The sequence below is a fragment of the Xenopus tropicalis genome, chromosome 8 (genome assembly GCF_000004195.4).
Source record: "Xenopus tropicalis strain Nigerian chromosome 8, UCB_Xtro_10.0, whole genome shotgun sequence".
Taxonomy (NCBI): Eukaryota; Metazoa; Chordata; class Amphibia; order Anura; family Pipidae; genus Xenopus; species Xenopus tropicalis.
Window position 1 is genome coordinate 81075226 of NC_030684.2, and position 16132 is coordinate 81091357.

The window sequence follows — 16132 nt, forward strand, 5'->3', positions numbered from 1 at the left end:
GTTGCTCCTTCACATAGTCAGAAACGAGCTGGCGAGACTCTCTTTAACAAACTTCTAATGATCCACAAATAAACAGCATAACCGCACACATCTATCAGCTTTATACTACTGCTCCACACAGCCAGCATCTTCCTTTTGCTCACCCACACAGGCAACACTCTGCCATTCACACAGACAGCGTGCTTATGTGGGGGAGGGACAATGAAGCAAATACACAAAGAAAACACAGAAACAGAGCACTGAATCACAGATAGGATTTTTATTCCCCCCTTACCAACTGGAGTGTTTCCCTCTGCAGTGGTATCTGAGGGGGCTGACACAGATCTTTAATGTAAAAACCTGTGTTAAGTATTAATCAGATAATCTTCCTTCCCGTCAAGTCCCAGGGAGGCTTCTGACTTCATGGACTCAAAATGGATCCAGACCAGCTAGATGTACAGAAGGTATAGGTTATCAGGATTCCTTGCCATCTTGGTGGATACATCCCTGTGGGATTTCACTTTCTCAATTTCATAGGAAGGTTTAGTACAGTACATTTGGGTATCGTGTCATTTGTGCATATGTCCTGTTTCCCCTGGATGAACCAGAATGTCCATCACTCACCTCCACCAACGGGCACAGAACCCACTAGGAATGAGAGGATGTCTTTTTCTGGCCTGGGTCCCAAAAGCCTGTGTGCTGGCCTCTCTCTTGGTTTAAGGCACTGCTTTGAGGGCTCAAAATGTATCCACCACAACATCAAAACATAAGCAGAGCAACAGCCCTTTATATCTCAAACCAGAAGACAGAGGTGTTAAGAAATAAAATTAGGACGTGTGAACTTTGTTACTGAGCAGCAGTGTTGAGTGGGTGGGCAGTAATCTAATTTTTAGCATTTGATGCTGTTGGCTTCAATTGCTGGGTTAGAAAGCAGTAGTGTTTGGTCCCATTTTGCTTTGCTGGCTCAGGAGCAGCAAGTTTGCGATGGTTAGCTGTATGATCACACCTTCACCACTCTCTTGCTGAATGAGATTGCTGCATTTTATATCAGTATCTAGCCTAATCTAAACACTGCTTCCTTACACTAAACAAAACATAGGCCATGGAATGTCATGGAGTGCATGGTTGGTTGATTTAATATAGGGGCTGGCTACTTCTTTAGTCTGGTTCTTGTTTGAGGACAAGTAATAGAGCACTCAGCAGAGATCTATGATGCAGCACACTCATTCTAAAGATGGATGGACCCTTTACATGTTCCTCTGTGTTACCTGCACCCTAGAGGTTCTGTGCCCCCAAAGTGTCCTTAAACTGTGCTTTCTAGCATCCACTCTGTGCTGCTAAATGTGACCCTCCTGTGACCAAGAGCAGTCTCCTGATTCTGCAGCTCAGATGTGGACATGTGTCTCTTTGTCCGTGCCCTGCGGGGATAACTGTGGCTCTGAAACAAGGTATAGTCTCCATCAAAGGAGAATCTATGCTGATAAGTCCTGGGAATTGCTTTAGGCCCCTGCTGATTTTGCCCATCAGTGCTTATCAGACACAGTGAGGTTGTTGAGCCAAGTGCACTGGTTTCTGTTTGTTCTCCATCCCCTGAAAGGGACGACAGGAGAGCCACTGTTTGGAGATCACTGGATGTCCTTGTTCTCCTCTTGTCCAACTCAGTCAAAGGAATTGGAGTAGGTGAAAGTTGGGGGTCTTCTTTACCAGGGTCTTTGCTTTCCACTGGATGATTCTTGCAAGGTGGTGGTAAAGGTTCATAGTTATTTTCTCCCAACTTGGCACAAGAAAGAGCAGAAGCCACAGCTTGTTGGCCATTTGTCTGGGAATATACATTGCTAACCCTGGTTTTTCCTCCTTCTTCTTGACCACTGTATACCTTATATCTTATCATAAGGATGATTATAAATACAAGCACCGATGCCACAATGATTCCTCCAATAATTATAATCATAGTGCCCCCAAGGAACTGAGTGTGAAGTGGCTGGCACTGCCCACTCTCATCCCGTGTGCTAAACTGGACACAGCCTACCACTCGAGTTGCAGTCAGTGCGGTCATTCCGTCATCATACACAGCCAGTACGCAGAGATCATACTCTCTACCAGGTGCCAAATCATTCACCAAAAAGCTTCTGTTGCTCGGCGGGATCATCCTGCAGGAAAACAGCAAATGAGTAAATGTGAGTGGTATAATAAATGAAAAAAAACACAGGTCCTTATTAGATCTGAATAAATATAGAAAAACAAATAATACAGATGAACAGATCACTGACATGATGATTGGGTAACAAAAATATCTGGTAGCAGGAGACAAGAAGCACCTATACAAGGCAAACAAAGCAAGAAAGATGGGAAAAAGAGGACAGTAACCTACATCTGCAGTCAAGAGTAAGAAGGGAAGAAAGAGACATATTGTATGAATAAGAAGGATAGGCATATCAACAATGGGGGTGTTACTTTTTTTGCAAAATACATACATAGGGGCACATTTACTAACCCACGAACGGGTCGAAATGAGTCCGATTGCGTTTTTTTCGTAATGATCGGTATTTTGCGATTTTTTCGTATTTTTTGCGATTTTTTTGACGTCTTTACGAATTTTTCGTTACCAATACGATTTTTGCGTAAAAACGCAAGTTTTTCGTAGCCATTACGAAAGTTGCGTAAAATCGCCCGATTTTTCGTAGCGTTAAAACTTACGCGAAAAGTTGCGCCTTTTTCGTAGCGTTAAAACTTAAAAGGTGCGAAGTTTCGCGTAAGTTTTAACGCTACGAAAAAAACGCAACTTTTTACGCAAGTTTTAACGCTACGAAAAATCGCCAGATTTTACGCAACTTTCGTAATGGCTACGAAAAACTCGCGTTTTTACGCAAAAATCGTATTGGTAACGAAAAATTCGTAAAGACGCCGAAAAAATCGCAAAAAATACGAAAATGTCGCAAAATGTTCGTTTTCAAGTCGGAACTTTTCCAATTCGGGTCGGATTCGTGGGTTAGTAAATCAGCCCCATAGAGTATTTAACACAGTTTAGATTGTAACATTTGTAATATTTAAACATGTTGTACATAAGAAGAAGAAATGTGCACAGGAGGCCTATCTGCAATATAAGCTTAGTTTCCCCAAGCACCCCGTCATAGAGCTTAACACATACTTATTTAACCAATGGACACTAAAGTACTACATTAATGATGATGGTAAACTGTGTTGGTTGTAGAATATGTATCAAGCTTCATCTGAATTTGTACTTTGCACCTTTCATTTACTGATTTATTTGTATTTTCACAAAATATAATTAAAATACAGAATGGCAGCTAAGTGTATCTTAAGGACCATTACTGTAAAATTAGATTTCAAAAATCAAGGCCATTTCTTTCAAGGGCAAATAGCTGATTTTCTAGAAGTGTCCCATCAATTGTCACAAATTTGAGATACTAAGATAGCAAGATATTTCTTGCCGTCACAGTATCACCATATCATCCACCAACACGTTTACCCTAATTTAAGTTTCACAGGAGAGTACAAGAGTGAAATCTGGAATTAAATCTGGAAAAGAGTAGAGAAGGAAAGGAAGAGACAGTTCTGTATCTAATGTGTCAAGGTAAAGCAGGAAACGAGAAACAATGTAATAAATCACAGAGAAGATGATGAATGCACAAGAAATATATATAGGAAAGCACAGAGATAAGCGGGGTTGTTCCAGGATGGTGACAGCAGGACAGTCAGAACAGAGAGGAGACAAAAGTAGAACAGCATAGAAGGACAATATACAAATAGTATGATCAGATAGAGGGCCATCAGCAGAAGAAGACAACTGTAGGAGAGATACTATAGCAGAACCAGCACTGCAAATAAGGTTCAATGGCTAAACAGTGACTGGAGACAGGGGCCAGGGACAGAAGTGGGACTAGACATAGCAAACAGCATTGGAATAGAGCAAATAACAAGCAATTCTGAGAAAGAGCTGTGACAGAAAATGGCATGTAGATAGAGGATTATGGAAGGACTGGTATTCTGAGACTAAAGACTGTGGCAAAAACATGAATGAAAAAGAAGCAGCAACCAAGCAGGAAATCCAAATAACCATCTGCATCAAACACATAAATATATATATACTGTTAGTAAACAGAATTCATATAAAGGACAGTGGCAGCATAACTACTGTAAACAATGGGCAATGAAAAAAGGAATGTGCAAAGGGGAAGCGTATAGGAACAGAAGTCAAACTGAGACTGCAGAGATGGTGATGTATTTAGAGGACAGTAGCAGACAAAAGAATATATTTAGGAGAACACCACATCAATTAACAAAGCAAGGGTGCAACAGTAGAAAAAAGCATTTCAGAAACAGCAATGTAGCTAGGGGACAGCTGCAAAATATGTATCGGAGATAGACAGTGTTGGAAAAAAATGTATTTAAGAGACAATGGTAATAGAAGGGATGTTGCTAGGGGACAGAGGCAGATCAGATGCAGAGAGAAAACGCTTGCAAAACACAGACTGAAGCTAGGTGTCAGCACCACAAACAAGTACAGAATCTACCATGGAACAGCAGCAGTACAGAAAACATAGGAGAGGATTATAAAATCAGCTGTTAATCAGTTAATGCTCATTCATCAGAAAGCAGTAGGGAAAGAGATGTAGATTGAACACAATGAATGCAGAACTTCAAAAAACATCAGTGATAGAACAATGACAGTAGCAGAGCTAGAAATACATATAAGGGGCCACAGTCAAGAACAGACAGAGCAGAACAGCACTGAAAAGTGAACAGCATAAGGTCCCCAGCTTGTTGCCTACTTAGTGCCTAGGGCATTGGCACCAACAGTCAGATTTATCTGTGCATAAGCAGCAATAACAGTTGTAGCGCACTATAACTATAAATATACCTAGATACATACATTATGAAGCATGACACATGGGGCAGAGGAATGGACATAACTGTGGATAGTGCAGAAGGGTAATGCAGATAGAAGACATCAAAAGCAGAAAAAGTAGGAAATGAAGAAAGATCTTAGCAATCTCTGAATGAAGGGGCAACACTAGAAAAGTACATTTAGATTTGGCTCTGCATAGCATTTTGAAAATGAAGTTTCCAGTTCAACGTGTATTGATAGTCATATAGAATTTATATGGTATATCAGGATTCCAGAGGTCTGAGGGAGAAGCAAATTATCTGAGACTGTGAAAACAATAAGGCAAAGGAACATCCTTAAATTTCCCTGTAAGGATACCTCAGCCTCTTTAAAATTAAACTCATTGCCTACCTATTGAAACATTAACACAACATCTGATTCAGCATTGGCACTTATTAATGCTTTAACCACTATGAATGGCAGCAATAAATCTGCAGCCTCGAGTGAGAGGGAGGACAGAAGCGCTCCCTTCCTTACACAATATACGGTCAGTTAATATGAAGCAGGACTAAGGATAGGAGAACAAGTGAAGATTAATTCAGTCAGTAAAAGAATTAGCCAGAACGAGGGTTGCAACCTGGCCAGTAAAATGGATCTTTATGGTCTATGCCACACAGATTGTATTTATCACTGCCATATTTCAGGGCTGGAGAAGAGCCGCTGCTACCTCCAGGGGTACCTGACAGTAGTGGTTACTGGTGGTTAGTTATGCCATCAGCCTTATGCAAATATTGTTAATTTGGAAGTAATTAAAAAAAAGCTATGCAAACACTCAAGCTTTCAGTTCATGTTCCTATTGATGCCTTATATTTGTCCATCTCTTTTCTCTGTTCATTTCTTGCAATTCATTTGTGAGTCATTTGTGAGACTGGAGATCTGTTTGCTTGCAGAGAGCTGCCAATTGTACACCGGGTCCATAGCACTAGACACCTACCCAGAAGCAGATCCCAAGTATAATTACTATTCATATAGTCTCTGAGCTCTGATTATCTAATGTACAATTCTAGCAACACTTTTATACAAGGAAGTCTTACTGTAAAGAGAAAACATAACAAAGTGCAAGTGTAACAAGGAAACTTAGGAAACATAATGAGAGGGTAAAAATAACATACAGACTTAATGACTGACAGTATGTGTAATTAGGGAAAACACAATAGGAAGTCAAGTCAGCAGTACAAAGTGGGCATAAAAAATATGAAATGGCAACTATATAAGTGTAACAAGGCCACTCATTGGGGCATACGTAGTCATGGGCAATTAGGGATAAATAAACAATTATACAAAAGGGCAAGCCTAATGGGGGAGGGCAAATCAGAAGAGAAAAAGGCAAAGGTAAAGATAGTAGGCTAGCTTTACAGTAAAAGCATGCTTAAGCAAACCTAACAATGTCATGCATACCAATATTGTTAATTTTCCTATGCTGTCTAATGGAATTTATAAAAGGCAAGTTTATAATTATTTTCCTTTTGCTTTGTTATCCTTTAGCCTTGACGAAGCTTTATCTGACTGCCATTCCAGCCCTTCCTTCCATTATCAAGCTACTGGCCCATTGGTCTTTACCACCTCCCATAACCTGATATTGCATAATAATCCTCTAGCATAGCCTAGTGATCCTGTGGCTGTGGTGTGACTTCATTTGGGGCACTGTCAGCAAAACAGGCCTATACTGGACATTCAACCTTGAAAAGGAAATATAAATAACACAATAATAGCTAACGTTTCTTTCTACAGGCTTGGGCCACAGTTAGGAACCAGAGCTTAGAAGGCTGAGGATAAAAATGCTCATAGCAAACAACAACATAAATCACCCCCTCTGGCTGCCAGGCAAGAGAAAAACATCTAACTGCCCAGCAGTGGAAAGCTGCACAAAGCAACTCCTAGGGTTTCAACAATTCAAAACTCAAATTAAATCAATGGTCTTTCTTATCCCGGAGAGAGTCACTAGAAGTGACTGCTGTGCTCAATGATGAATGCATTTTCTTTCCTTGGGGGACACTAGGTCTTTAAACCCATAGCAACCAATCAAAAGGTAGCAATTATCATTTACCCGGCTGAAAATATTTGATCGGTTGCTATGGGTTATAAGACCTGGTACAAATATTGTGAGTTTAATTATATTGTGCCAGAGGCAAGAATAAAAATAAGATGGTTTTGTCTTCTTAAAGCTTAATAGAACCTACAGTTTACTAGAGAGCTTTACATGAGCTGCAGCTTTGGGCTCACTCTCTGCCCTCAGATGACAGAGGAAGGCTACAAACAATTGTGCTCATTTACTCATACTGTACAAATTTACTCCAGTACAGCCAATACCTGCCAATAGGGGGTAGTTTTGGACAGTCTACTGCAGGTTTAATATTAACAGCACATTTTTGATTAGCTGCTCTGGGTTACTGCACTATTACAAATCTGACCATTTTTAATAAATTTACCCCAGTAGGTTTTTCATTGAACTGCTTGGGGTAGGGGGACTATGATTATAAGCCTAAAAGAGCATTGTGTATATATATATACACATATGCACAGCGCCTTATCTGGGAACTAGCACTTATATTGTAATGTCACCCACTGTGACCTACAGCACTTATATTTGCCTATTTGTGTCTGTTAGTTACCCTCCCATCTAGATTGTAAGCTCTACGGGGCAGGGACCTCCATCCCCTTGTGTCTTTGACTCTTAACTTATTGCAACTGTATCTTGTATTTATCTGTATTTATTACTTTGTATTTATCTATTATCTTAATAACCCCCTGTTTGTATTAATGTATTCTACTGTACAGCGCTGCGTACATAAGTAGCACTTTATAAATAAAGATATACATACATACATACATATACTGGTATATATATATATATATATATTTTTTTTTTTTTTTTTTAAGTGAAAAACTGAACAAAACAAAAGAGTTAACCTTCAACTAACTATATTAGCTCTTAAAAAGTGGATATTTTACTGACTTTAGTTTTGGTTCACATTCATATCCCACAGCTAAAAATTCCAGAGAAGTAACCTATAAAATATATGTAACAATGGGACAGTCCTATAATTTGCAACAGATTAACACAAATGTACCAGCCTGTCACTGCTGTAAAGTCCAAATTTCCTATTTCTTCTGAACCCTATAGGTAAATATGTTGATTAGCACTTAATGGATCAAAGTAATATACATATCTGCTTCCATAAATTGGAAACCAATAGTGCTGTGAATGGGGGCAATAAAATGAGTACTTCTTTACCCAGAATATATAATTCTTTCCCAGAATTCCAGATATTTTGTGGCCACAGCAATTTTTTGCCTCCAATGTCAGAGATGCAAGCGTTTTCACTGGGTATTGCATTGTGTGCATTTACATAGTTGCACTCTATTTAATATGTACAATTACAAGAGCCATTTGGAGCCCTGTACTTAGCTGAAGACAGTTGTTAAGTACACAAATAAATTGTGCCAGAGCTTGCTGTGCACTGTGCAAGGTAAGTGCAGTTGCCAACAGAGGTACAGAACACTCCCATACTGCCCAAGTAGGTGCAGCTTTTGTTTTTAGAGCCAGTTTCATAGTAAAGCAAACTGCAATTGGTTCTGTAAACAAGAGGAGCATGAGAAACTATAACAGGAATCATAAACCAAAAAAAGAAAAAATGCATAAATAGGAACAAAAATGTTCAGTGCAATGTTCCTCATTATGCAGTTATTTCATTGCAACTTAATTTTGCATAGTGTGTTTTTTAAGACCTCTTTGTTGGTGGCATAATATTTTTCAGCACAGAACGTTTTATTATATGACCTGGTATAAACTAGATAATGCACAATCTATTTTCCACTGGAGCAATGGTTGCTTAATATATTATTGGGTTCCTAAAGCAATTAAATGCATGCAAAAGAAAAACTTGCACAAAGGATAAGTAGCTTGGGTTGTGCATATATCTTCTGTTCCATATATATTAAACATAACAGTGATAGGACTCCATTGATGTGTCGTTAATGATGCATATATAATGGGCAATGCTCAGAAATCACTAGGCAGTGGCATCACCATGAGGAGTAAGTTTATGTTTGATGTCCAATTCATAATGTTAATTGGTTTTAGATTACAGCATAATACTGTTTCTTTTATTTTTTTTGCTCTTCCCACAAATCACTATGTTCAAAGAGTACATTTATGGTGGAATGCTGTGTGGGTTTTAAAATAGTATTTGCGGGCAAAATGATGTGCTACTGGGACCAGACTTCTGCTGGACTGAATGAATTGGGTCTGTCTGACATGTTCCTCTATCTACATTGATTTAGCATGTACTGTACTGTACATATGTCCTGAAAATGTGAATAAACAAAGCACGCTGATTATATTTGATTGCAGAACATGGCTATACAATGTCCTACCTAGTACATTAAAAAACACATATTATCACAGCTAAAAAATCACATTCAGTATAGATTGGTTTGTTCATGCAATCAGTACATTGTTTATTTCCTATATACAGATAGCTTATTTATATATATATATATATATATATATATATATACACTTAGATAAAGACACAAATTAAATGTTATGGGAAACAATAGTTTTAACAGGCAAGGAGGACGAGCCCGTGACTTTGATGAACTATCTACAAATCTAATAAAACTAATATTATGCAAAATAAAAAAAATATCTTACCTATACACCAGAGAGTCATCCAGAGAACTGTTATACTGGATCTGGTACATACGTATTCCAGGTATGTGGCGCTCAGATGGCCACTGAATTACTACAGATGTGGATTTGAGCTTGTCCACCACAATTCTTCGATCATGGTGGCTCTTCGTATCATTGAAGCCAGGTTTGGTAGAAGTTGTAATATCTGAGGAACCAGGATCTTGTTCTTTAATGTGCGCTGTATTGTTAACCAAAAGTGGAAGGGGTACTATTGCCAATTCCACTGGGGCAGTAGCCTCTCCAGCTGCATTGGAGGCAATGCAAGTAAAAGAACCACTGTCTTTCAGTGTTGTTATCATGATGTCCAAGGATCCATTGTCATGGGCCACAAGCCTTGTTGTATTATGGATCAGCTTGCCATCAGGAGCAATCCAATGGATTGATGGCTCTGGATCTCCTACCGCCTTGCACTTCAGACTGACTGACTGTCCTTCCATGACAAAGGGTTTGCTGGCATAATGTCGTGTTATAAGAGGTGGATCACAGATAAACTCCTCCTCTTGGATAGACCAGAAGTACTTGTCTGTCAGCTGCTCTGGAGAGGCACATGTCTCTAGATCGTCCTCCCTTGTCAGTCGTCGAAGCCACAGAAGTTCACAGTTACAGTGCAGAGGATTCCCACCAAAGCTTATGGCCAAGGAGGATGGGCTGGAGCCTCTAGCATTGGCTAACACTTGTGACCTAAGGAAGAGGTTGTCAGGTGGCAGCTTGTGCAATTGGTTTGAGGTCATATCCAGTCTTACCAGTTTATGAAGCATGGTAAATGTCCCCTCAGCAATATGGTCAATAAGGTTGTGATCGAGTGTCAGAGTGTTAAGATTGACCATTTGACCAATGTCTTCCCAGGGTAATTCCTCTAAATTATTGTAAGACAAGTCAAGGTCTTCTACAGTAGACAGAAACTCAACAAAAGCACCAGGTTGTATAAAACTGATCTGGTTGTTGCCAAGAATGAGGTGACGCAGGTTGCCCAGCCCCCGAAAGTGTTCATGCCTCAATAAAGAGAGCCGGTTGCTGTTCATGTGCAGAGCTCTTAAAGAACGGAGGTCAAAAAATGCCAGTGGCACAATCTGGCTAATGGTATTTCGTGACAGTGTCAGATGCACAAGATTGGTCATGTTAGCAAAGTCCTTTCGCCGGATGATGGTAATAAAATTGTCAGTCAGACGTAGCTCTACTGTTCGACGATCAATGGCTGGTGGCACAAAAAGGAGACCTGTTTTGGCACACAGCATGGTTAGTGTAGGGGAGTTGCTCTGGCAGAGGCATCGACCAGGGCAGTGCTGTGTGGCCTCTACATACCCCAGGGCTCCCATCACAAGCAGGCACAGCAGCTTCTCCATGGCCCTTTGGCCAAGATGGTCTGTGTAAGAGAATGAAAAAAACATGGATCCATTTTTAAACATAGTATTTCTTACTAACCACAAACGACAAATTGTCTTTTGTAATTTTTATTGCTTAGAAAACTCTGAATCCTCCAAAATCTAACAACTACTCTATGGCTTAGGTCACACAAAATTGTTTCAAACTTTTTCAAACTATTTCTTAGAGGCAAATGCAGTCTTTTGGGACAATTTCAGGGTTTTTGCTATGAGATTCTTCCAAATCAAGCACTTTTTCAAGGTTCAGATTTGGCTAGATCCTGAGTGCCCAGCCAAACTGTTAAAGTAAAACTTGTGGACAAATGAAACTAACTTTTCAATTTATTTGCAATTTTTATAATTTAAATTAGTGTGCGAGTTTTGTATCTTTTGTCGAGGATTCAGTATGCAGCTAAATTAAAATTTTTTAAAGTTGTTGCATGTCTAGAAAGAAGTCTCTTTTATTATAAATCCTACTGGTGCAAGCTCATGCTCATAGGTGCAAAGCTATGAAATAGTACAGTTACTAATAGCAACTAAACAGCAATTCATTTTAAACACTCTGTAGCAAAGAAGTGATTGCTTTCGAATGGCAACTGCACTAGTACCTATGTTGGTAATGGTAATATTATCCTTTCAAAAATTAGTCCAAACAATGATCCAACAACTTTATTAATGTCTAATGGAAATATTTTAATGTATGGTTAAAACCAGTAGCATACTATAAAGATCACAAAAATGTACTCATTATAAAGGGATACTACTTTCTGCCATTTGTAATGTATTGCATACTGCACCTAACATTATAATACAATGATATAATTAGGTCAGAGAGAAATGCGGCAAACTGGAGACAAGGTTGGGGGAGGGGGTTTCGCCTTCCTATGGATCCGTTTAAATATAGGTAGGAATTATGTAAGAGAGAGATTGAGATTGATGAATCTTTTTCTTTGTTTTCAACTTTAACACATGTGTTATATAATAAACACTATAAAACATGAAATGTAAAAGTCTGGTTTTAAGAATAACAATTGTAAAATATACTCGAAGGCCCAAGCAGCATGCCTTTTAAATGTTCATATAGTAACTTTGGTGAAAGTACATGGATCTCAAACACCAAAGTTCTGGGGGTAGGGGCGTAAGACAATAGACATTCTAGTAAACATGAAAGAGGGAACTCTTCACTCCTCACCCCATGAAATGTTGTTAAGAGTGTCTGGGGATTTCAAATCTGCAAATGCATTTTAATTTAAAACACATTACAAGATCCACAAATATATGCATGTTACAGGTATACTTATCTGCTGTGAACATGAAAAATGTGACTAGTGGTACAGGTATGGGATCCATTGTCCGAAATGCTTGGTATCAGTTTTCCAGATATGGTGTCTTTCTAGTATTATGCTTTAAAGCTAATATAAACATCATTTGTTTTGTCTTTAACATGGATTGGTACTAGCTTGGATAATCTTAAAAGTAAGGTACAGGTACGGGACCTGTTATCCAGAATTCTCAGGACCTGGGGTTTCTGTAAGAGTGTTGCTTATGAAGTATAGATATGACTGCATATATAAAATTCCCAAGGGGATTTGCTCAGAAAATATAATGTCATATCATGTAGTTTGGGAGGAATAATAAGTCATAAGCTCGAGGAGCACCATTATAACAATGTAGGTCCCCAAAATGCATGGGGAATGGAGTTTCCTAGATAAGGAATCCATTTGTAATATGAAGGACTGTACCTTAAAGCCTATTAACATTTAAACATCAAAATAAGTTAGTATTGTTTTACCATAAGTAATGATTTATGCTAGTTTAGTTTTCATCTAGTAGCAGGGATTGTGTTAATAATACAGAAAATAGCAAATCAATTGAAATAAGCAATTATTTGTTCAAATAGGACATTATGGTAAAGAGCACTGCAGTTTTTTAGAAATTTTCTAGATAATGGATCCCAAACCTGTACTATAAACAATGTAAATACCAGCAACCTGGGAACCTGGTAGGGCCTGGCATTTAGATACTATAGACATGCATGATCTATAGTTCATTTATGGTTAGAATGGCGCTTATGCCTCATTCTTTCTCCCAACTCACAAGATCAAATATCTTTTCTTGACAAACGTCTTTGAGAACTTTCCATATCCACTCTTTAGAAATAACAGTCAAGTGTTAAAGAAAAACGATACCCCCAGAATAAATACTTAAACAACGGATAGTTTACATTATGTTAAGTGACCTATTAAAAGGGTGGTTCAGCTTTGAGTTAACTTTTAGTATTTTATAGAATGGTTAATTCTAAGCGACTTAGTCTTCATTATTTGTTTTTTAGTTTTTGAATTATTTGCCTTCTTCTTCTAACTCTTTGTAGCTTTCAAATGGGGGTCACTGACCCCAGCAGCCAAAAGCTATTGATCTGTGAGGCTACAGTTTTATTGTTGCTTTGTATTACTTATCTTTCTATTCAGGTCCTCTCCTATGCATACACCATTCTTTCATTTAAACAACACCCTGGTTGCTAAGGTAACTCCTTAGCAACCAAATAGCTGCTGAAACTCCAAGCTAGAGAGTTGCCGAACAAAAACTGGAGTAATTAAAAAACTACAAATAATACAAAATGAAGACGAATTGTAAATTGTCTCAGATTATAACTCTCTACATCATACTAAAAGTTACCTTAAATGTAGACAATCCCTCTAAAGTGACATTGAAAACTGCTTCTCACCAACAAGACAGTGGGAATAAAAATATGGCCAAAAAAAGAAGCTAACGTTCTGATGAAGGGTACACTGATGTCTCTTCTGTCTATGGGGCCAGTTACTTTTGCTCCTGGCTGATATTTTTAGGCTTCTACTCTATTACTTAAAATGCTATTTAAAATGCTATTTTGCCATTTTGGGAATATACTTTAATCAAGATTTGGGAGTTGAATAATCATTTCATAGATGTGCCAATTGGAGTACCACTCTTCCTTTGTTTTTGCTGCCATGAAAATATTTTGCATAGGGTGCAAGTCAACAGTCATTTTTTAAATGCATTTAATCAGAAGGACTCGCTAACATACAGTATCTATGACATTTTTTTACATAACAAAGGCAATGCATACATATCTTCGAAAGTCGTGTCATATTGTGGCACAAATGTGTATTTTATAAACATTCGTGTTTTCTATCCCTGACCATGCGTGGTTGAGTGGCATGGCTCTGATAGGTTATGTGAGGTGGTAGTTATTCTCCTGCTGTTCTTAGTAAAGAAATGTCAGCTGTCTCAGATTAAGTAACATGAGACTGAGTCATTGTGACACTTTTGGACAGGACAAGCGTGGACTTTTCAGTTTGATTAGGCTTCACAAGAGACATGCAGGCTGCTTCACAACTGTGTGCCTGTCATTGGCAAGAGGGAGGAGGTAAGTCCAGGAGGCAAAAAAACATGCTGTTAAATAAAGTGAGCACCAATGAGCTGATACACTACAGAGACTGAGATTACTGTGTGGCAAAAGGAATACTTATGTCTTCACAGAAACTGAGATTTATACCAAGAGTCCAAGGCAACATTATACTGTATAAAGAGGCCAGATGATGTCTAATGTTAAACAGAGAATCAGATGCAGCATTGTAGGGAGAGGTCAGTATTACATTGGCCATACATGGTAAGATCCTCTCATTTGGTATTGTTGCAATTCTTCACTGACCCAGATAAAATTATCTAACAACCAAAATCACTACATTCATAAGCCATTTCTCCATACAGGCCCTCATCTGTCTTTTTTCCATATGAAGAAACTATTCTTTATATCTCATTCATACAATGAGTCAACTTTAAAGAAACAGTTCAGTGTAAAAATTAAACTGAGAAATTGATAGGCTGTGCAAAATAAAAAAATGTATTCAATATTGTTAGTTAGGCAAAAATGTAATTTATAAAGGCTGGGGTAATAGATGCCTAATGTAATAGCCAGAACACTACTGTCTCCTTTGCATGCTCTTAGCAGCTTTGCAACCTGCTACCAGTCAGTAACCAATCAGTGACTAGAGGGGGGGGGGGCATATGGGACATTAATGTTTGCTTTCTGGCCTAGGTACTCAGGATCAAAAGCAAACTAACTGAACAGTTATGTCCCATGTGGCTAAGAGGTTAAAGAGCTGCAAAAGAGGAAGCCGAGTTCACTTCCAAAATTACAATAATGTATAAAACATGGCACTTTCATGTATGTTCATGAATCTGGGTTTGCCTGAGAAACAATGATCTAACCTAGTAACTTGGGATTGCCTCATATTTGACCAGACCAGATTTTTGTTTAGCCATTTGTTGTTGTATTTTAGTATTTAAGGTCTGACCAGTGTGCTCCCTATGTGCTTTGCACACATGCAAATCAGTGCAGTACCTACCTCTCACCAGGGAGGGTGCATTACATTTTGTCCTGAGGTAGCACAACAGGAAGCCCTGTCACATTGCAGCATATTACAGGAACCTGCCAATGACAGATAAAGAAATGTTGAATTACAATTTTCAAAAAATAAATAGAACATCGGATGCCACATTGTGACATCTTGATGCCCTTGAGGCTTAGAAATGGACAGTTATGTAATGGAAGATTTCATATGTAACTTGCTGCATCTTCACTTTATTTCTATGACAAGGATAGCTGATAGAATACAAAGAACCTTCTATATTTCGGATTACCAATATAATGTTCCATGGCATTTTTGCATCAAATGCTGTGCTATAAGCTGTTAAGTCTCATTTATGATTGCACTGCAATGTTTACAATGCAGTTTTTGGATGCCAATCATCATGTTTTGTTCCCACAACAGAGCATTTATCCCCAAAAATTCCAGCCACAATTGCACATCATGTGACAAAACACATGCTATTTTGTGTGCATGCTTTTGCAAATCAAGCGTAAGTTGTGGTTAGCATTATCAGACTGAAAGTGAGGTTGCTTCCAGAGTACCAATGCACACAGCATTAATGATAGCATTCCTTTCGCTTGGTGCAAGTGTCTATAAGTGTCCACAGGTAAATGTACTCCTAACATCAAAGATAATATTTTACGTAGAAACATATATAGATTTCACCAAAGAAAGGAAGTTCTTATTAGAATGAACTATACATTTCTTAAGCCCATGGCTTTCCATTATCCCATCAGATCACTAGTCTCTCACCAGTGCACCAAACATTAACACA

At 38.5% G+C, this 16132-nt stretch overlaps 1 protein-coding gene across 4 annotated transcripts in view; it reads right to left on the minus strand.

Annotated features, from left to right (window-relative positions):
• Positions 1-240: 240 nt before the first annotated feature.
• The window catches only part of lrfn1.1 (leucine rich repeat and fibronectin type III domain containing 1, gene 1), a 69012-nt gene continuing 53120 nt past the window's right edge, over positions 241-16132 (minus strand). For all 4 annotated transcript variants that reach the window (XM_018096917.2, XM_012969569.3, XM_031891598.1 and 1 more), the window contains 3 exons: positions 15334-15416; positions 9546-10947; positions 241-2129 (listed from right to left, as the gene is read on the minus strand). In XM_018096917.2, coding sequence (XP_017952406.1) covers positions 1283-2129; positions 9546-10927 — 2229 coding nt within the window. In that variant the 5' untranslated portion in view covers positions 10928-10947; positions 15334-15416 and the 3' untranslated portion in view covers positions 241-1282. The remainder of the gene's footprint in view (positions 2130-9545; positions 10948-15333; positions 15417-16132) is intronic.